This window comes from Talpa occidentalis, unplaced genomic scaffold (assembly GCF_014898055.3).
Source record: "Talpa occidentalis isolate TD23 unplaced genomic scaffold, MPIMG_talOcc4v2.1 talOcc4.14, whole genome shotgun sequence".
Lineage (NCBI taxonomy): Eukaryota > Metazoa > Chordata > Mammalia > Eulipotyphla > Talpidae > Talpa > Talpa occidentalis.
Genome location: NW_023601433.1, coordinates 11803506 through 11826566, shown reverse-complemented (window position 1 = coordinate 11826566; position 23061 = coordinate 11803506). Strand labels below are relative to the sequence as shown.

Sequence of the window (23061 nt, the reverse complement as noted above, 5' to 3'; positions counted from 1 at the left end):
CATATAAACAAAGTATGGAGGTTTTTATATGACTTATTTCATTTAACATGATACTTTTGAAATTTACCCATGTTGCTGTCATAGCAAAAGTTCATTCTTTCATATTGCTGAATAGTATTCCATAATAAGGATAAACAATTATTTATTAACTTGCAGATGAATAATCATGTAATTTCCAGTTTGAGGCTATTAGAAATAAGGCCGTGAACATTCAAGTACAAGTCTTTATGTGGATGAGTGTTTTCATTTCACTTAGGTAAATACCTAGAAGGGAATGAAGGGAATTGTACATTTAACTTCCTAAGAAGGTGCCAAACTATTTTTCTAAATGGCTATACAATATTACATTCCTGCCACAATATATGAGCTCTTTTTGTTCTACATCTTCACTAATAATTGATATCATTAGCAATTTTAATGTTACCTATTACAGAAAGTGTACAGTGGTAACATAATGGGATTTTAATTTACATATCCCTGATGACTAGTGCTACTGGTCTTATTCATATATTTTCTTTGTGAAGTGTCTATTGAAATCATTTACTTGTTTTTATTGTGTTGCTTTTCTCATTATTCAGTTTATAACAATTGTATATATCTGGATACAAGCACTTTTTCAGATAAGTTTTGTAAATGCTTTCTCCTAGTCTATCATGCCTTTTCATTTTTTTGTACTATACCCTTTGAAAAGAAAAAGTCTAATTTCAATAGTCAATCATCATTTTTTTCTAATAATTTGTGCTTTTTTTTTGTGTCCTACTTAAGAATTCTTTGCCCAACACCATTTCATGCAGATTTTTCTATTTTCTTCTAGAAGTTTTGTACTTTTAACTCTATCGGTAATTGATTTCTGGATGAAGTCAAAGCGCTATTTTCCACATAGATGTTTAATTGTTCCACCACCATTTGCTAAAAAGGTCTCTTTCCCCCAATGATTAATCCAGTTGCCTTTCTTAAGAGCCAATTTAATAGACCACATAAGAGGAGATCTATTTCTCAACTCTGTACTGTTTCACTAATGTGAAAGTCAATCCATACACCCATACCAGATTGTCTTGATTACTGTAGTTTTAGAGTAAATTTTGTAACAGGTGGTGCACATCCTCAAACCTTCTTTAAAACTCTTTGGTCATTAAATTTTAGAATCGACTTGTCAATTTTTTCAAACAAACCTGCTAGAATTTTGGTAGCACCTCCACCAACTCTAAAAATGGGACTCTCTCCAAACTCACCTAAATATTTAATTTTCCAAACCATGAATACGTAATATGTATTTATTTAGGTCTTATTAATCTCCTTCAGCACTGTTTCATAGTTTTCAGTTTATAGATCTTACACATCTTTCATTAAATTTATTACTAAATATTTTAAGTTTCACTGCTATCATAATGAACTCTTTTTAAACTTCATTTTCTAAATATTAATTGCTGTACAGAAGAATAAAACTGATTTTTATATACTGACCTGTGTGTTTCATAGTCAAGCTAAATTCACTTTTCAGTTCTGGTACACTTTTGTAGATACATTTCAATTTTCTACACACACAATTATATTGTCTGCAAATAAAGGCAGTTTCATTTATTTTATTTACTCCTTTGCCATGTGAAAAACAATGCTCTGCCTTCACCCAGAAATCAATGAGCAATGGAGTTAAAAGTACAAAACTTCTAGAAGAAAACAGAAAAATCTGCACAACATTGTGTTGGGCAAAGAATTCTTAAGGAGGACACTGGAACTTTCTAAACCATGTTCTTGTTTGTTTTCCCTTATTCCAAGAGTCAGAACCTACTATAGAATGTTGAATTAAAGTGGTAAAAGTATTTATCCTTGCCTTCTCCCTGATTTTAGAGGGAAAGTCTTTAGTAGCTTACCATTTGAAGTTGAAATTTTTTATGTGTCCTTTCCTTAGGTTTTATAAATTACCTTGGCTTCTGGTTGAGTCTTTTATCATGAATAGGTATTTCATATCATCACATGCATTTTCTGCATTATTGAAATGACTGCTTAGTTTTCACTTTCATTCAATTAAAATAGTAAATTATGAACCATATTAATTTTCAGATGTTTGGAAAACCTTACATTTCTGGGATAAACATTACTTTTTTATATATTGATGCACTGGATTTGCCAGCATTCTATTAAGGAATTTTGTATATATTGTCATGCAGGATAGTGGTCCTTCCTTACAATGTCTTTATTTAGCTTTGTATCAGGGCAACAAGCCTCACACAGCAAGTGTGGAATGTTCCCTCTTCTACTTTCTCAAAGGGTTTGGGTATTGTTTATTCTTTTAATTTTTAAATAATTCAATGAAGAAGTCAGTTGTGCCCAAAGTTTACCTAGTAGAAAGTTTCAATTATGAATTAAAATTTCCTTTTTTATTCATAGACACAAGGCTATTAAGTAGTTGTTTTTTCGTGGATCAGTTTTAACAATACATATCTTTCAAGGAATCTGTCCATTTCTTCTAAAAGACATGGAGGTCTTCATTATATTCCTTACTATCTTTTTAACGTCTCTAGGATGTGTAGTGAAAATGGCTTTTCCATACTTGATATTGGTTATGTATTCTTTCTCTTGTTTTTCCCTATCAGATTAGCTACAGATTTATTGATTTTATCAATCTTTTCGAAGAATCAGCTTTTCTTTTTAGTTTCATGAAGTTTCTCTTATGATATACCCACTTTCAATTCCATTAATTTGTCTATTATTTCAATCCTATTCTTACTTTTCAGTTTAATTCTAGCAGAATCCAGAAACTATTTTATAAGGCCCTTTCCTTTCCCTTCATTTGTGCTATTACTATGAGATATAGACATAGATACATATAAGCCCAATAACGATATTAAAACTAATGATTTGTGTTATCTTTTAAGAGATGAAAAGGGAAAAATAAATATTAACCCTGCCTCTAGATGTAATCGTAATCCTTTGAGTCTAAGCAGGAACTACTACTTCCTTCTAACCAAAGGTGATAGAATGCCATTACTCTGATTATGTTACACAATATGAGACTCCATCCTGTTAATGGACTCACCATAGAGGCTCTCTGCTGCCTGGATAGCAAGGAGGCTGAGAGTTATAGGAAAGCCCATAGGATAAAAAACTGCAGGTTATCTCTAGAAACCAGCCAATAAGAAGTTAAAGCTCTCAGTTCAACAAGTGCAAGGAAATTAACCTACCAAGTGAGCTTGGAAGTGAATTCTTCTCTAGTCAAGCTCACTGATGAGAACAGTCTGATCAACACCTTACAACTGTGAAGTAATAAATATGTACTATATTAAGCTGTGTAATTTATTATACAGCAACAGAAAGTCAATTTCCCTTTTCGTAACTGCAAACCATCAACAGCGATTGACCTTTGTGTGTGAATTTGAATCGCATGTGGTCTTTTTCTTTCAGTGTGGAGGACTTCCCTTAGACCGAGAACAACAAATTCTCTTCATTTATCTGACAACATCTTTACTTCATCTTCAATTTTGAAGGACAGTTAGGAGGATATAAAATTCTTGTTTCACAGTTGTTTCTGGCAATACAAATGTGTCATTCCATTGCCTTTTGGCTACTGTTGGTTCTTATGAGAAATCAGCTGTTCACCTTAAAGATCCCTTATATATAATGAGTCACTTCTTTAGGTACTTTCAAGATTTTGACTTGTGCTTTTTAACAGTTTGACTATTATGTGTGTAGATGAGTTTATACGACTTAGAGCTTGCTGAGCTTTTCAGACTTAGAGTTTATTAATTTTCACCAAATCTGGGAAGTTTTCAAGCCATTATTTGTCCAATATGTTTGCTGTCCCTTTTTCCCCACCCCTCTTTTCTGGCATTCCTTTAATGCTTCATGTTTATGTCAGTCCTACACTGTTTGGGTTTTTTGCATGAGACTTTTTCTTCATGTTTTTCATACTGGATCATGTCTATTGACCAATTTTCAAGAGCACTGATTTCCTCCTTCTCCCAGTTCAAATCTGTTGTTAACCATTATAATGAGTTCTCACTTTATCATACTTTTCAACTCAACAATTTCTATTTGGGGATATATATATATATATATATATATATATATATCTCCATTTACATCTATATTTGTAACTATAAATTCAATCTCTTTGTTGACAGTCTCCATTTGATGAGTCACAAACATTTTCCTTTAATTCTTTGACTATGGTTTCTTTAGGTCTTTGAACATATTTACAATAGCTTCTCTGAAGTTTTATTAACTAAGTATAGCATCTGGGCCCTCTCAGAGACACTTTCTATTTACTGATTTATTTCTTGAACAGGAACTATAGTTCCTCTTTCTTTGCATGTCCTATAATTTTAGACTGTATTGTAGCAAACCTGGATTCTGATCCTCACCCCTTCAAGGTGGGTTGTTTTTGTTGTTTGCTTTAGTGTATTGCCCAGATTAAGTCTACATAGTCTGTCTTTCCCTTCAGCATGCAGGGAATTTACTTTATAGACTTAGTTTCTAGAGCTTCAGCTGTTTGCCCTCTAGGTCATTTTGCAAAGACACTGCTCTGGTACTGCTGTTCTTATTACTGTCTTTAAGTGTGATATTATTATTACTATTAAAATCTGGCTTTATTGTTATTATTACTAAAGTCCACCATCCTAGGCATCACTCCCAAGAACTTGTATTTACCCAAAATAAATTATGTTTGGCCAATGACAAGTCAGAGATTGTGCTTAAGCCACTCATGCCATTAAGGTTTCCACTCTTTGCCAAGGGGATCCATGTGTTGGTTGACACACATTTAATATTGAGGTAATTTGTAAGTGTGCCCCAGCTCCCATTTTCTAGCCTAATGTTCTGCCAGGAATGAGTAAATAACTGAGATCTTCTTTTGTCTTTTATAAGCTTTCCAGAACCGCAAGAATATGCAGAAATTTATCGAAGTCCGTAAGACTGTCTCATTAACTAGGTCTGCTATTAAATGTGAGCCCACTCTGTTGCCCCAAAAAGCCATTGGCTTTTTCAGATTGTTGGCTACCTACATGGACACAGTTACTATTTTCAATAATGCTCCCACATGGGGCATTTCAATTGAACTAGAGAATCAGGACAGTACCCTCTTCACATCAAGGAGGCTGTCTGTCCTCATGATAATATGCCACAGCAACTGTTGACAGGCAGAGAGGGAAGATGGAGAAACAGCCACTTTAGGTTCAATTTCTTCTTTTTCATTTCTAAAGGTAAAAACCTTAACTGATTCAAGATAATTTTTTTTCCTACTATAAGTAGTAAGCATTGTTCTACTACATACCACAAATTTTGATATGCTGCTTTTTTTATTATCACTCAGTTCAAAGTACTGTTTAAATTCCAAACATCTAGTACTTTTCTAGGTATCTTATTGTTGGTGATTTCTTAAAAAAAATTCTACTGCAGTCAGAGAACATACTCTTATGAATATCTACCTTTAAAAATTACTTTGTTGCCAGTATATGGTTTACTGTGGTGTTCATATCAATGACACATGAAAATACACGCATATTCTGAAGTCACTGGATGAAATTTTCTACAAACATCAGTTCCCTGGGGTCGATAAAATTTTTCACTTTTCTTCAGTTACTGATTTCTTCTATCTAGATGTTTTATTAATTGCTGAGAGATGTCACAATCTTCAGCTATAATTGCAAAACTTCATTTTTCCCTTGTTTAATCTTTTGCCTCATGTATTTTGAAGTTCTCTTAGTAGGTGTACCCACATTTCAAGATCGTTACTCCTTTGAATGAGCTATCCCTCTGTCACTGTGAAAGTCTCTCTTTAGTTCTGGAAATAGTCCAAGTCTGGAAGTCTATTTTATATATTAATGTTGCCACTTCCACTTTCACATGCTTACCACTTGTATTGTATATCTTCATCCATTTATTTTCAAACTATCTGTATTTTTATATTTAAAGTACATCTCTTAGAGCAGCATATACCTGAGTCTTGCCTATTTCTGACAATGGCTAAAGCTTTCTATTGACATGTTTAGGTTATTAATGTTTAACATAATTATCAATACAGCTGAGTTTAGATTTACCACTTTATTGTTTTCTATTTTGTCGCCTCTATTGTTCCCTTTCCACTTTTTTAAAATTAGAATATTTTTAACATTTCAATTTCTCTATTGAATTTCTAGCTAACACTTCTTTGCATTATTATTATTTTTCTTTTTTACTGACTGTTCTAAAGATTGGAATATACACACTGTCAAAACATTACCAGAATTAGTACCGAGGTACTATTATTATATGCATTCCATTTATGTTTACAAACTCAAAAGCTTTTGGACATACAAAACCCTAAAAGCAGTAAAATCACTTTTACAAAATATTTATGTGTAAGCGCTATAGCCTAGTTTACTATAAATGTGATTACTCTTTTTTAAAAGTTCTAGAATGTATCAGATGCAATTAGCTAAATTACATAGGCACAGGAATTGCCTGGAGGTTTAACAAACATTTATGCATTGTGTCAGAAGAAATAACATAAGAGAAAGAAAAGCAAATGATGGAGGAAAAACACATCTAGACAAACACCTCAAATATGCTAATAATTAACCATAGAATAAAGAACTGGTAAGTAGATGGTATAATGTATCCAAACAGAATATCCCCCAGAAATAACCGTTTAACATTAATGAAAACTTATCTTCAATGCAAATTTTCAGTTTTCTACAAATTTTTAAAAATTATCCATAACTGTAAACACAGCTTAATTACTTAATCTTTTCTCTATATTTGGGCACTAAGATTATTTCCATTTTCAAAATTATCAAAATTTAAAATTATCAAAGTTTCTACAAATACCAATTGGGTATTAGAATGAGGGGTAAAATGTTCATACAGAAAAAAATGCTGCATGTAACACTGTTTCCTTAGGATACATGATTGGAAGTGCATTTACTGAACCAAAGACCTACCACTGTGGAGAGTCTAGCTCTAGCACATTCTACTGCATAGCTTTCCACGTGCTTCTATCAGTTCCTCCCATCAACATCCCTGTTTCGACGCACTTGGGACTATTATTTGCAAAACCTTTATTTTTGAAAACCTAAAAATTATTTCTCACTACTCTGTGATGGGTTTCTTTGACTACTCCCTATTTCTCTTACTTGTTTTCAAGTGTTTCACCAAGAGGATTTTATCTACTATATTGCTTTTGGGGGAGCTTCTCTACAGCTTTTCTTTATAGAACCTCTAAAGCTTTACCTGACTGCCTTCTAGGTCAGTTTGCATGGACAGAGTCTGAAGATAACTAACTGCACTAAGACAGGATCTCGTCATGTTAATTTCTTGATATTAACATGTTAACATTCTTCATATTAATTTCTTAGAACTTTTGGAAAAATTCGAAATGGAAAAATGAAAACAATAGTAATGATTGGCCTCTTATAAGTCCTACCACCCCTGTAATACAATCTCCCCCATCCCCCTGGTAGCCGATAAACTGGTTAGAAAGATTATGGAGATTTTCACCAGGTCTCCTACCACAGCATATCACAGGCAGGCTCTTAGCTCTGAATCCTGTTAGTACTGGGTCATCACCTCTTGGTGGAATTATTGTGCAAGTGTATGGGTTTAACAGTGGTTAAATTCAATCCTTTAATATACCTGAGATAAAAATTTCTAGTCTGGTGAGTAGCTTATATTATACATCTACGTCCAGTTTTTTTAATGGCATTTGGCTAACTTTACCCTGCCCGTTCAATAAATACAACTCTTTTCCTCCTGACCCTTGGGTCCCAAACCTCAGCTATTTCTTTCACTCTCACTTTCTATTCAATTCATCAACAAATTCCTTTGGCCCCACTTTCAAAATGTGTGCAGAGTCTGCCCCATGCGTGACAAGTTTCGTTGCCATTATCAAGACAGCATCACTAGCCCCTCCTGCCTGGACTATCCCAAAGCCTGCCCACAGGCCTGTGGGTCTCTCCTTCACTTCTCAGCAATCTGTCATCTTAAGAGTAGCCAGGTGAGCTTTGAGGTAAGCACATACTATTATTCTTCAGCTGAGAAGCTTTAAATGACTTCCTGTTCTCACTCAGGACAAAGGACAAAGTGCAAAGTCAGTTCTGAGTCCACAAAGATCTATAGACTTGTCAGCTGACTCTCTAACCCTTCCTGCCCCCTCTTCTTCATCATTCTGCTCCAGTCACCATCTTTGAAATGTTAAGAAATGTTTCTATCAGAGAGTTTTTGCAGCATTTATTGTTACCTTTTAACACTTTTCTCTCAGTCACATGGTTTTGTCTTCATTTCCTTCAGGCCTCAACTCAAGTGTCATATTGGAGGACTTTGTGGAACACCTTATTTAAGACAGAATTCCGGACCTCTTTATCCCTCCACTGCTTCATTTTCTTCACGGTGCTTATCACCACCCAACATCTGCTTCCCCCACTTACAAACACCTGAGATCACAAACTATGTATAACCAGAGAACTTTCTACAAGACAAACCCTTCTCTCCCATTCCTCTCTGTCAAATGGCTCCCCACTGTCCCTAGAAGGACTTATTGGAGATGCTATAATCATGTGGCACTTTCTGGGGGTTCTAAGCCAAACAAGCTCCTTTCCTGTCTTTAGCCTTTCACTTGGAGCATCCTGTATCAGTGACCCCACACCTTCATCCTTCCAGCACCCGTTCCCTGCCTCGCCATGCAAAATGGCAATTCAAACCTACTTTCTCTCTACTGCTCCCCCAACCTCACCCCAGCAACAGCAGGGACCTTACTGTGCATGGCACTTAGCCGACTCTGTTGGAACTGCCTTGCTTTCTTGCAGTTCATATAGAATCTATGTGAAGAGAAGTGTTTGAATCCTAGCTCCACTATTTAAGATGTGAATGGCCTTGGGAGAATTACTTACCATTGTGTGGCTCAGTTTTCTCAGCAGGAAAAATACTACTCACTCTCAGAGCAATGTTGTGTGGAACCACGTTTATGTGAAATAAAAAGCTTAGTAAATAATAAATGTCTGCTACAAACCTATCCCCCCAGCAGACCATGAAGGGCCAGAGGACAGTAAATAGTTGCTCCCTTCTGCCTCTCAGTGCCTGGCCGGAGCTGGCACATGTTAGGTGCTCAATAAACATCCTGAATAAATGTGAGTGACGTACAGAGGGACAGTTGGCCCTCTACGTGAATTCTCCCCTCTCCTCACAGTGAGGGAGGGAAAGATAGAGAAGGAGATAGGAAGGGGGAGGGAGGGAGAAGTTTGTTTCTAGTGGGTTATTTTGCTCACTTCTCTGTATTTTAACTTTGACTTCATTTCACCTAATGTCCATCACCGATTAACTTTATTCAGATACTCTTCTAATCCAGTAAGGATGGCTCATTTCCAATCAATACTTTTTAACAGAAGAAATAATTGGTCTTATCTCTATAAGGTAGCTGGGGAACACTCATCTTAGATAACTGGGTTCTGTTTCCTCTCATTGGAAATAAAACAGATCTGGGTTTTACCCTCACAAAACCTCAGACTAATGAGATATAGACATTAAACAGAATAAATACTACAAAATGAATTCATTATAGTTGTGATAGGTGCTACAACAAAAAGAGAGAACAGGAGTCTGACCCAGTCTGAATGGTAAGAGACGTCCCTGAAGAACTGCTGAAGGGGTGAAGGGGAGCAGGCTGAATGAGCACAGTGGGGTGAGCAGAAGAGTGGCCCAGGTAGGTCCAGGGCAAAAGCCTCAGCCCTCAGTGCATCAGGAAGAACTCAGAAGGGCTGCAGCTTGAAGGTGAAGGTGGGGAGATATTACAGAGGTGTCAGAGACTATAGGGCCATGTAGGTGACATGGAGGACTCTGGATATTATCCAAAGAGAAATAGGAAACTATTGATGGGGTTTTAAAAGGAAATCTACTCAGCGCTCCATATCCACAGGTTCCACACCCGTGAGTTCAACCAACTGCATATGGAAAATTCTTAGTATATCAGCTCTATGATGGCTGCATGTACACTGGATGTGCACACTTTTTGTTTTTGTCATTCTCTAAACAATATATGTAACAACTGTCTGTGCAGTACATACACTGCATTAGTGACCATAAGTCGTCTAAAGATATGGGAAGCTATGCATAGGTCGTATACAAGGACTAGATACCATTTTATATAAAGGACTTGCATGTGACAAGGACCTACCACTAAGCTAAACTGTTACAAGAAAAAAAAAATCAAGACGCAGAACAGATTTTTTGAAAAAAGAAGGTGGAGCAGGCCTGAAGTGGAAGATAGAAAAATATGTAGATCTACATGCCCAGTGAGATACAAAGAAAACAATGAAGGTGACTGCCTCGAGGAGGAGCTAATAGCGCTGGGGTGAAGAACAGATATTTTCCCCTCACTGAACAGTCATACCACCTTTCATTTTGGTTTTAACCACACACACACACACACACACACACGCGCGCGCGCGCACATGTGCCTTCTCAACAAATAAAATCTCCTGCTGAGAAAATTTCAGCCATTCCCCTCAAATAGCAAGGTATGGTTAAACAAATGCCCGCATATTCATACTAATATAATACTATATTTAGCAGCAGAAGACAACAGAGTAAATCTAAATGTATTAATATGGAATAGGTACAAGGTTTCTTTCTGGGGTTATGAAAGTTTCATAAAATTGGTTGTGGTGATGGATGCCCAAATGGATGAAAATACAAAAAGCCATTGAAATGTTCACTTTAAGTGGGTAAATTGAATGGCATGTGGATTCCAATTCAATAAAATCTCTTAAAATATACACAAACACTTTATATATATATATATAAATACATATATATAAAAAAGCATGTGTCTCTGTGTGTGTGTATATATAATATACAGCCACACTTATACAGAGCATCTACATATACAGCCATGTGTCACTTAGCAACGGGAGTATGTTCTGACAAATGCATCCCTAGGCAATCGTGTCACTGAGTGACCATCACAGTATGTGATTATACAACTTAGACGGCAGAGTCCACCTCATACCCAGGCTGCATGGTATGGCCGATTGGGCTCATCACAGTATAATATGGTCTGTCACTGACCAAGATGTTAAATACACACACATAGAGATGTGGAAGGCCAGGGCGCAAGGGCTCAAATCCACTGCTTTATAAAGTTTTGCTGACACACAGCCACACTCATTCATTTACACACTGTTTATGGCTGCTTTCGGGCCGTAACAGCAGGTCTGAACTGTTACAACAGAGACATTAAGCTCAGAAAGCCTAAAATATGTACTACCTGGCCTTTCACAGAAAGTTTATTAAAAAGAACTTTAAGTTACATAGTTAAGCAATAATCAAGAGCTGCAGAAAATTACTATGATACCACTTATGTTCTAAAACCAAACACAACACATTTTCTATGAGCATATGTAATAGTATTAAGCTATGATCTAGAAAGATAAGAACCAAACCAAACTCACACCCATGATGACTTCTGGGCAGAGGCGGACAGATAAGGACTGGGAGTAGGCCAAAGAGGACTTTGGCTTTATTTGTAGTTTATCTGAAAATGTTTTAAGGAGACAAATTTATATATTTCCTGAGTAAATGAACTTTTTATTATTTTTTTTTTTTTTTAAGTGAGGCTGGCAAAGGCAGAGAGTAGCAGGATTAGGGGGAATAGACAATGTTAACTCTGATCTGGTCTTAATTTTACTACACACTACCACATCTTTAAGGATTCTGATTCTAAACTCACCTTTTAGTTTTATATTTCCCCTTCATTAACTTCAGAACTGAGGTTTTCAAGTTTTAAGGGTGAAAGAAAAGGAGTAAAAGTGGTAGAAAAGGATAGAGGACAGCCACAAAGAAGGCACAGACCCGACTAGTCCTATCAAGAGTCAACAACTTCAAAATTCACACCCCAGGTCCCTGGAACGTGTGTCGACGGTTCAGGGGAACCCCTTGTATTCCTTTCTCCATAAAATCAGTATGGCTTGCACAAGAACTGTGGCACTTCTAACATTTTCTGTACTTTAAGTTTGACTAGTCTTGTTTATAACCAAGTTCACCTTAAAATGAAATTAAGTGACTGTCAATGAGCAATTCAGGGCCTAGAGTGGCATATGTGTAACCTGAGTTCTACCAAGCTGCTTTACATCATCATGTAATACAAGTATGAACAATAAAACACAGGTATACCCACTTTTCAAAAGTTCTTATTAGGCCACTTTGCTTTTTACATAAGACCCACATTAGTATCTGATCTCCCTAACTGAAAGAAATCTGAAGAGGATTTTCACTGCTTTTAAGACAAAAGCATTTAGCATTCAGCATTTAAACTTTGCTTTGCAGAAGTCATTCAAGAGGCAGTCTGCACCCCAAGCAGGAACAGTGGCCTGCACTAAGCTCTCTCCCCAGAAACTACTTTCTACAGCCTGTGCATTTGTTGTATCAGTCCTGCTCTTACTATGTGTTAGTGTGACTAGGTTTTATGTGTTGTTGGGAATGATTTGGTATATATTTTTTGGGTCAGGGAAAGTTCAAAATTTTTTCTAATGAAAGTGCCTCTTTGCTTTATGCCATGTCGGCTTATGAAAGATTTCAGAGGAACACTTTGCTTTGGATAGCAGGGGAAACCTGTAAAGCATCTTAGGAAAATTAAGTAGGTAGAAATTCAACTGAAGAAAAAATTAAATTAGGTTAAGCGGATTAATAATCCTGAAGTATGGGAATGGCGAGTCTTTCAAAGCAAAATTGTATAATGTCAAATGTTGTTTCCACCTGCATATACTTATATACAATTAGAACTCAGATAACCATCTTCCTATAGGATACCTAGAAATAGTATGCAATTCCAGGAAAGACAAGTGTTCCCAAACAGTAACAAAAGCAAGGCATCCAAAAGAGATTTTAAAGAGGGAAATTTAAATGACAGGATAGCACCAAGGCCATGGTATATAAATGGAACTGCGCTAGGTTTGCCCACATGAGCAAATATTAACGGGTGAAACTTGTGCTATTTAATTATTGGTGCCACAGCAATTTCTGCTTCTGAAACAAAAGCAACTGGACAACCTGTATAAGAGCTGCTACTGGCTGAAATAACTCGCTAAAACCTGCCTGTACACAAACTACAGTTAGAGAGGGGGAGAAAAGCACATTCTCCAAATTGATCTTTGACGTAACCTAGCTTTAAACAAAACTCAATAAAACTAATAATCTGCACAAAGGAGAGAAAAGAAGAAGCTGCATTAAAACTTATAATCACAGGCCTACATATATTTTTAAATTAAATATAATTTCATTTTAAGTTTTTCCTTGGGAAAAAAGTTTTGCTTCTAATTCACTCACCTCCATGTTCTAGAAATACGCGAACACATCTTTCCTTTCCTCTTGCTGCAGAGAAATGAAGCAGGGTCCAGCCATTAGCATCCCGGCCATTTGGAGAATAGCCTTGTTCTAACATTTTCCGTACGGTGTGAACATCCCCGGCAGCCACTGCAGCCTGAATCTGCAATTCTTCCTGGAGTTCAGGGTTCCTTCGACAGTGGTGGTGTAACATCCTAGCTGAGTCCACTTTTTACAAAGGATTCATTAGGTCACAGGGATCAGCCTTTAAGGGTGGTAGAACACATGAAACTTAGAATACTTGGCTCCTAACAGCATTGTTCATTTAAAGTGATGGAATTTTCTGACACTAAATCATGCACACCTTAGTGATGACAGTTCATGCTACTACAATTAACATGTGTCAGTAGACAACCAGCAAGGACCAAAACTTTAGATTATAAAAGATTTCAAAAAAGAATCCAAGCATAAACCAGGAAATTTCTTCTGCAGCCTTTTGAAAATTCAAAGCAAACAACCTATAAACAGAACAGCATTATTTTAGGTAAAATGGAAGATGATAATGGGCAGCTTGAAAGATGGGAGTCAACAGAGAAGTCAGGTGTGTAATTGTTTTAATCTGTTGCAACAAAGGAAATTTAAGTTATAAACTATTCAAGGATTCTATCATAGATCAATGAGCAAATATGAAACATTAAATGGACAATATACAGACAATCAAGACTAAAGACTCTTAATTATGAGACTCTGTTAAAAAAAAAAAAAATCAGGCATGTGCCCAAAGTATTTCAACATTTTTTTTATTTTTAGCTCTTAAAGGGTGGCAGGGCGTGGAGGGGAGGGAAGTGAGTGGAGTGAAGTAAATTAGAATGAGATGTTTAAATTACATTTACTTTCCCTTTGTGTATTCCTGTTTCTCTCTATCTACCCCACTTTGTGATTTACTACCCCCACATAGCTCTTTCACACATGTCTAACTTCATTTTACCAGAAGCTTTACTTCACAAATATGTAAAGTAACAAGATCATACAAACTATTGAAAAACTAAAAGAACCTGAGCAACCTGTTGATTAACCACTTGTAAAAAGTATTTCAAAGGAAAAGCATATGGAATTCCACACTTTCAAAAGGTTTCAAGAGATGTGTACTCAATATAAAATGAGATCTCCCTTCCTACAAATAGAAGTCCAAATTAAATTGGTGAAAAGTTGCATACCGTATGTGTGCATACCATAACGTTTTAGAGCATTTTTAAGCTTTTAAATACATACAGAAACTTAAACTAACAAGCTTCTATTAAGCCATTTCATCTGGGTTAATTTTAAAGGATAGCTAAGACTCATCTCTTAATTAGTACGCACATTTCTAAAAATAAAAAAATTATGTGATAAAGTCCTTTAAAGATAGTGTGGTCTCTTATGTAGGTTAGACATCTTGGGATAATCTTGCTACCAATAAAAATTTATCTTGTAAAACTTCTCACTATAAATTGTACAAAGGTAAACCTAATCCTAGCTTAGGGTCAAATCACCACATCTTATGAGTATAATCAAATATCTAATGTTGTTTTATATACAGAAATGGTTATTACAAACTCATTAAGTATAGCACTACTCCATAATGCAATTTAAAAATATTAGGCTACTACTATCAAGAACCATTTCCACAGAGAAAATTGGGACATATTTCCCGACAATTTCTTAATCAACACGATTTTCACTTAATTCCTTTTTTTCAACTGACACTAAAATTAAATCTCGTCTTAAAAAAATTTTTAAACAAAGAATCTTTTAGGAGTAGACTTTTGCTTATTTTTAAGAGAAGACAGTGACAAAACATTAAAAGGAATTAATGGAAATCACCATACTCAAACAATCATCTGTAACAGATTTTTTAACAGATGATTACCTTAAATGAAATTTATAATGCAAGAAAAAGTTTCAGACAATATTAAAGCCAACAAACGTGGATTTTTTGGAGTAGGCTTGGTCCACATTAGCTGGTCTTAAGAAAAGAGCTCTGTGGGTTTTTCCCATATAACACAGATGGACAACGACCCTGACTCACTCACCTTCTGGAAGAATGTTCCTTCTCCTGATATGTGGACTGTCTAATAACCATTGTGCACATACAGCATCGTGGGGATAGGGCTTGACGGGTGTTCAGGTTGCAGCACAAAAGAGCTTTCTTAACCTAAAGACAAATATAGGAAAATTCTTAAAAATAATAAAGAATCAAAGCAGCCTACACAGTCTACCTTTTGATGATTTTAAATTCTGGCACCCAACCACAAACCTCAGACCAATTCTTACAGAAAATCATCTTGTTACCTATACTGCTCTCCAAGGTGGCATAGAATATGACTTATTTTCAGCTATTTTTTTCCTAAAAAGGCAGAGCTTTTTTGAAAAAGAATAAAGAAAACAATGACATATTTAGAATTTGAATGCAAGCAGATTCTTCTTTTTCTTCCCTCCAGAATATATTTTCAGACTTGCTTCATTTCAATTATTCTTCAACTGACATTATTAGTTGTTTGCACTTTCTAAATAGGACTAAAATGAGGCTGTGTTTGCACTCAATCCAGTAGGTGGCCAAGGCCAATACAGAAAATAGAACAACTGACAGGAGATTGTCCTTAAGAGCTGGTTCAAAAGTCCTACGTTCAAAATCTTCGTGTTCATCATTTTGAAATCATTATTCCAAAAGGATATACCAAACTGGGCATAAGATGAGCAACAACAGTACTGCTGCCTTCCCCACATGAACTCTAAAAATAAAATTCTCTCTAGAATGAAAAGAAAAAGAGGTCTTTTCTCCGTGTCCATTAAATTTGCTGTCTGTGAATTCCATTAATGTGAAGACCAGATACAAAGTGACTTTCATACAAGGACCCACTCCAGGAATGGCTGACTGGGAGCACTGCCACCCATCCCGGCGCTAGCTCTCCATCATGCAAACCCAGCTCAGGCTGCCTGGCAACCTGTAGTGCTGTGGGGAAGAGCAGCAGCCCTGGGTGCTGTTGGCTACACACCGGGAACTTTTCACCTCTCCAAATGAGTACAGTCCACATGCCCCATTCCCTGGTTTCACACCTTGTTTTTCCCTTGTCGTACTTTGTCAAGGAAGGCCAAACACCTTGCCAACATGCACTTGGAATAGAATTTGACTTAAAAATCTACCCACTACTTCCTAGTAAATGAGCTAGACATGATTTAGGTCCTACAAGACAAGCTATAAAAAATGCAGAGCTAGGCTGGCGGGAACGGCTGATTCTCGGATTGGGGCTGGAAATGTACAAGGTGAGCCTGAAGAATCTCACGGTGTCACAAAGGAAGGAAATGCTGGAGGAAAAACAGAAATGGGCGAGTGTCCAAGGGACACAGTAGCCAACTGTAAGAGCTCTTTATAGCCAAGACAGAACCATCGTACAACACAATAATTAAAGGACAACTGGGTCATAAACCACAGAACAGAGTATCAAAAAGTCCATATTTATATGAAGAACCAATTAAATAAAAGGGGAAGAAGAAGCAAATCCGTGCAGTACTGCAAATAATTTGTATAGCTGCTCCCTGCTCCGGGAAGTAAAACTTAACCCCTCACTCCTTAAGTGTCGACCATGCATGGCGATTTTCTTCCCAAGAAGGGAAGAGACTTAACAGGGAGGAAATTTCACAGTGTCTCAGTCAGGTAACTGATCTTGGTTAATATCAAAGGTGCCAAGTCACGTGATAGTATGACTTGAGAATTGCATTAGCCCTGTGATCTATCTTCCCCATGACTCATAACCCCAATCTAATCAGGAGAAAAAATATTGGGTAAATCACAACTGGGACATCCTATAAAATACCTGACAGTACTCTTTCCAAATGTCAAGGTCAACAAACTTCAAAACAAGGGAAGTCTGAGAAACTGTCACAGTCAGGAGCAACCTAAGGAGACAAGGTGACTAAAGTAATAGTGAATAGTATTCTGGATGGAATGCTGGAACAGAAATAGAACATTGGGTAAAAGTTAGGGAAATCTGAATATAAAATAGATTTTGGTTCACAATAATCTATCAATAGTGGTCCATTAGTTGTGACTAACATACCTATTAATGAAAGATATTAATGGGGGGAAACTGTGGACTACGGGAATTTCATTCTCTCTTCACCATTTTTCTGTAAATCTAAAACTACTGAAAAATAAAGCTTATTTAAACAGTGTCTCCAATGATGAGGATCCAGCATTTCTACAAATGAACAAGATTATTTGCCACAAGAGCTACATCTACATTTCACAAATGAACATAACCGAATGCATTACTTCTAAGTGTGTCTTTGGTATCCCTGCCTCCCAAGGATATGTTCCAAGGTCTCAAACCATTAAACATCCTTGCTGCTTCCTTCCATCTATCCATTACCACTTCCAAGGTGGTAGCAAGGCTAGTGGGGAAGACAGAAGAGGTGGGATTGAGGAAAGCATGAGATAGATTCATCTATTAATGATAACAGGAAAAATCTTGATCTGAGAATGAAGAGACACAGTACTTCCCTCCACAAGAAAGATGCACAAACAATAGCAACTTGTAATAATCCCACCTGAGCGACTTCAAGAGACGGATGAAAGTCTCAGTACCTGGTATGTGCTTGGAGCTCTGCTAGGCCTCAGCCACGGCTGTTACCTACAAGTGGAATTTTAATAGAGCTCTGAATACTTAAAATGTGTCAGATAGTCCTAAATATGTTAAAATCATTTTTCCCTTTTCTGACAATGTCCCATGCTTTAAATAATAGCCACAGGTTTAAGCCGAAAAAGCACTTCCTGTATCATCAATCTGTACAGGAAAATATACACAGGCACACATACACATACATTGCACATGTGATCCCTGACAGCTGCATCCCTTCATTCTGAAGGACAATGACTTACTAGCAAAATATGCCAAAGTTAAAGGACAATAACTTAATGTCAAGATATGCTAACAGTCCAAAGCATCTGACAATTTCATTTTAGTGTTATTTTACAAGAGTTGCATAGCTATTCAGGTATGTACAGATCAATAAAGAGAAAAAAGACCACTGAATTTATAAATGCAGTATTCAATGGTAAGCATGCTTATTAAAAACAGGAGGAAGTGCAGAGATGAGAATGGAAAGATGTCCACTTCCCCTCAAGAAGAGCAAGTTTGAAAATCTGGTAGCCCCCAGAAGTCACTTATAAAATAAGGAGTATGGTGGAGACCATTTTCTGAATTAATATATGGCCAATGTTAAGTGGTTTTAAATTAATGATGATGTATGAAGTCAAAAACTGACCCTCCGAGGGGGCAGTCTCTAGAAGTTCCATCCCAGGTTTCACAGAAGGAAAAAAAGAAAAACCTTACAAACAAAACTACAGAATTATTTATCAAATGCACAAAATTCTTATATGATATCTTACTGTTCAAAGTTAACATCATGTTAAGATTTTATGAATCCATCTTTTCTACTTGACATGGGGTCAAAAGAAAACAGTCTAGGCCTCCAGCTTTTATACTGCTGATCATGCTAGAAATAATTCATTTAGCAATTAAAATAAGTAACCAGCTAATTTCCATTTAGATGCTAAGTGAACTTCATATTAAGTGAAAATGCAAAGGAAGTCTATATTCATAGATTAGAGCACAGAATAAAATAACTATAAAAGCAAAAATATATCGAAGGCCTGTCTACCATTATATAGCTGTCACCAAATTTGTGTATATGTCTCCAATTTCCTTTAGCATAAAGGATTAGTCATTAATAGCTTTTTGCATATTATTTTCACTAAAAGTCCACACTTTTTTTTATTAAGTGATACAAAGGAGGACTGTGCTTTCAGATTTCACACAAACTAAAAACAAGATAACAGCTTGCTACTCAAAAAAAGAAATAAAGCACATTTCTTTGCAGAGTAAACAGAGATACAGGCTGGTAAGGAAATAAAATCAGCAATGCCAAGAAATTGGTTCTCAGGAACAAAAAGCCATCAGTGGCTCACAAGTCCTAAGAGGGAAGATGGACACACAGACACCGCAGGGTTCAAAGTGTGCACTGAGGCATAGGAAGAGGAGTTCTACTTGTGTGATCAAGAGCCTACAACCCAAAATAAAGTAGAAGTTTTATTTTTGTACCACTCCATACAGTCAGCAGTGTCCAAGCTCCAAAACAAGTGAGGATATTCATATTTCCCCCAAATTACTGGGTGTCCATTTAACACAGATTTAATATCAAGCACAACTTATCAGTAGCTCTCCTAAGCGCCAGCAGAAAAACCCAAACTTACATGAAATGTACATGAGGCAAAAAAGCCACTTTTATCATTCACTTATTCAGATTCACCTCAAAGCGTAAATCAAAAGTACTATAAACTATGAAGTCCTAGCAATATTATTATCTTACCAACCCACATCTGCCAGAATTATCTTGGCAACCTCATGCCAATGCTTAAGAAGTCTGCAAGAGAGGACACAATATTCTACTTCTGGAATGCCGTCAGTTGAGAATGAAATGAAAGGTGGATAGTCGGATATTAGATATGCTTAGCTTATATAAATGGTATCTCTCTTTACACTTTTTAGGGATAATATGGACCTCAAAATAAAAGTGAAGAAAATAGATTTTGTCTGTGTCATAATATCAAATAATTATGAACACCATCCCTTTAGATACAAAGAAAATGAGTATGGAACAGATAGCATCATTAAAAAATTTTCAATTACAGTTACTCTTATGTAAGCATAAATCTTATTGGTTATCAAAAACCAGGCATTTTTTTTTTCTTCTTGCAAAAGCATGCGATGGGCAATAGAATTAACACAAACTGATCTACCAGGATGAGACAGGATAAGCTACCTACCTGGCGATATTGGTTAAAAAAAAAATACCCAAATTTAATATTTTAAGTGTATGGCATAACCTAGAGCAAACAGTCTCAATCATGCGAACATCGGGAACAGATGCTGATAATTTACATCTATTCTCAATCTTAAAAAAACCATTGAAAGCTAAGCAGACCAATGAAATGCTATTGAAGCAATGGCTGGAAGCCAGAGAAAGTAGTGTCTCCTGCTGACATGCTTGACTCACCACAAACCTGCTCCCTTACCCTCCAGGTGAGAATATCCCTCAGAAATAAACACATCCTAGAGTTAACTCTAAAGCAGGAAAAATACTTAACTAAGAAGGCTTAAGTAGAAAATATACTTCATTTTGATCTTAAAACATATTTCAAACCTGTCAGCATTTTGAAAAAGTCCTACAGTAATCAATAGGCATCTCTCTAATGGTCTACATACTTAAATAATGAAAATTAGTCTTTAACTTTAGAAACTTCTGCACGTTTTTACTAAAATGAAGTGGGCAATCGCCATGGATTCCCTGTAGGTGCAATACCTCTCTGGATCAGTCATTGGTAGACATTGATTCTAAATCCCATAAACCAGAATCTCTCTTCAGCGTGCAATTCCAGTCTCAAGAATATACAAAGATCAGAGTCCCTTAAAAGTAACTTTAGCTATGTCCTGACTTTAGAAGACTTAGTAAAGACAATAATTTCTTTTTGAGGAAAGCAAGAAGTCCAGTGGAACTGAGTAAATAAGAGATTTCCTAACAACTTTAAGTCATTTGCACTGAAAATTTCCTAAACAATTTGAGATATTGAAAGAACTAAGATTAATTTGCTACATTTTACTCCTGTTACTGGATGTCAGAAAAGTCATTTACTTGGCTAGTTTCTAAATTAACTTGCATAATTTCTCTGATCACATCCCCTTTAGGAATTACATGAAGGTCTAAACTTACCTTAAGTGTATTTTCAGAGACAGCAACAAAATACAGTAGAAATGTGATGACATAAATAAGACACTTAAACTTCAACCTAGCAATTCTCTGTAAGGATTTTGAAATGAGAAATTGTATTTATGAAGAGTACAAAAATAAAGCCCTACATTCTAAACACACCAAGCCATTCCTTTATTTTTCAAATTCTTTGAGTATGACCCGATTAACAAGATAGTCAATGAAGTTTCATAAGTTCTCCTAGAAAATCTGAAGAGCAACAAATATTATTTATCTCTTTACAACAGTGTCAGAGCCTATCCACATCTGTCACACAGAAACACACAAAAGCCCAAAGAGTTAATTACACATAAGTACTTCGGGGGGGGGGGGGGAATGGTGCTTTCATCCCATTCATATGATTAAGGTACACAGATGCACATTTTACTAGGAAAAAAAAAAAATCACATTATTTTCTCAAACTGATAAATGTCAGTCCATAACGGACCCTCGCTCTGCCAAACCCTTATCAGTTAGGTAACTCAACATATTTTCTGATGAAGTAGAGGAAAGATGATAGGAAAGAAAAAGGAGAAAACAGAAAATTGTGGTTTAATTAAAAAGCAGAGTCATTCAGAATTAACAAGCAATTAACAAGGAATTGAGGTATTCCTATGAGAGCAAGGGGGGCGGGGGAGCTACAAAAAAGGTCTCAAAGTCTCAGAGCAGGGTATATGGTGCGGGGTACCCAAAGAGAATGCAAAACAAGGAAGCACCCTGTGCAGAGGAAAAGGTGGAAAGCACATTTCTGGGATAGAGAAGTTAGCAAAATGTTAAGGCACGGGCAGTGTTTTGGGTGTTTGCTGGGAAACTGGGAGCTGGGAAAGGGTGCATTCCCAGGTAACCACCCAGAAAAGAAAGCGTCGCTTAATGAGGTAGGGGCCAGAAATAAACAATGGGGGAGGGGAAGGCTGCCTTATTACCTTGGTAGAGGATGCTGGCCAGAGGCTCTCGCCCGCTTCTCTGGTGGGTGGGCAGACCTCTCCCTGCTCTCGGGGATCCTCCAGCCAGCTCAAATCTGGAAAACAGAAACCCGGAGTGGTGCAGTGCCCCGGGGGCGGGCAGGAGGGGGCTCGGAGGGGGGGAGCCGGGGAGCGAGGGGTGAGGGCAGGCAGGAAGCAGCCGTGATTCTCTCCCCCCAGCCAGCTCCCTGCCCCTCGGGAGGGGCAACTGACTTTACCTGTCTCCTCAGCTGCTGCTTCTCTTCCTCCTTTCAGCCTCGTCCACACTCACCAACTTCTCCATTGAAGAAACACCCCAGGCAGGGCCGGACACGGGTGTTCCTGATCCTCGCCGGAGCCTCACGGTCCCCGCCCGGCGCACATCCAGACGGTGCAGGAGGCCGGGGGCGGCGGTCCCGGCCGCCGGGCCGCCTCGGGGCAGGGGTGCAGGGAGGAAGTCCCGGCTCGGGCGGGGGGGGCAGTCCGGGTCCGAGGGCTCGGAGCTGGGGGCTGCCGCGCTCCGGGCCGGCGGCTCCCCGCTACGGGGGGATCCGGGAGGTCTCGGGGCGGCGAGGTCCCGGGTCATACAGGGTCCGAGGTGCCAGCCGCGGGGGCTCCAGGCGGGGGGCTTTCGGGATGCACTTTGCACTGGGCCACCCCCGCCCCCTCCCTTCAGCACTTTGGGGTCACTGGGAAGGGACCAAGCCCGCAGTAGCCAATCAGCGGCCGCACTGGAGCCCGAGCCCGGAGCCGTAAACCAAGTCCGGGGTGGGTGGGGGTGGGGGGGCGGGGGCGACTTGGTTGGTTGGTTGCTTCCTTCTCTCCTCCTCACCCCCGGCAGCCCCCACCCTCGCCTGCCGTAAAGCCGCCTGCGCATTCGCGACAGTTGGAGGAGGCGTGCCGACCGCGGCGGGGACTCGTCTCTGATTGGCCGCACTCACTTCCCCTCGGCTTCCCCCCTGTGGCTTCCGATGCCCCGCCCCTGGCG

The 23061-nt window shown here is 37.8% G+C and overlaps 1 protein-coding gene across 2 annotated transcripts in view; it reads right to left on the bottom strand.

Annotated features, from left to right (window-relative positions):
• ASB7 (ankyrin repeat and SOCS box containing 7) overlaps window positions 1–22802 on the bottom strand; it is a 44615-nt gene extending 21813 nt beyond the window's left edge. The window contains exons 1-5 of one of the 2 annotated variants that reach the window (XM_037510078.2): window positions 22313–22493; window positions 22056–22150; window positions 17912–17957; window positions 15360–15481; window positions 13291–13552 (exon numbers count right to left, since the gene is read on the bottom strand). In XM_037510078.2, coding sequence (XP_037365975.1) covers window positions 13291–13501 — 211 coding nt within the window. In that variant the 5' untranslated portion in view covers window positions 13502–13552; window positions 15360–15481; window positions 17912–17957; window positions 22056–22150; window positions 22313–22493. Of the gene's footprint in view, window positions 1–13290; window positions 13553–15359; window positions 15482–17911; window positions 17958–22055; window positions 22151–22312 lie in introns of both variants that reach the window. The other variant, XM_037510077.2, reaches the window with a different exon arrangement.
• Between the last annotated feature and the right edge of the window lie 259 nt (window positions 22803–23061).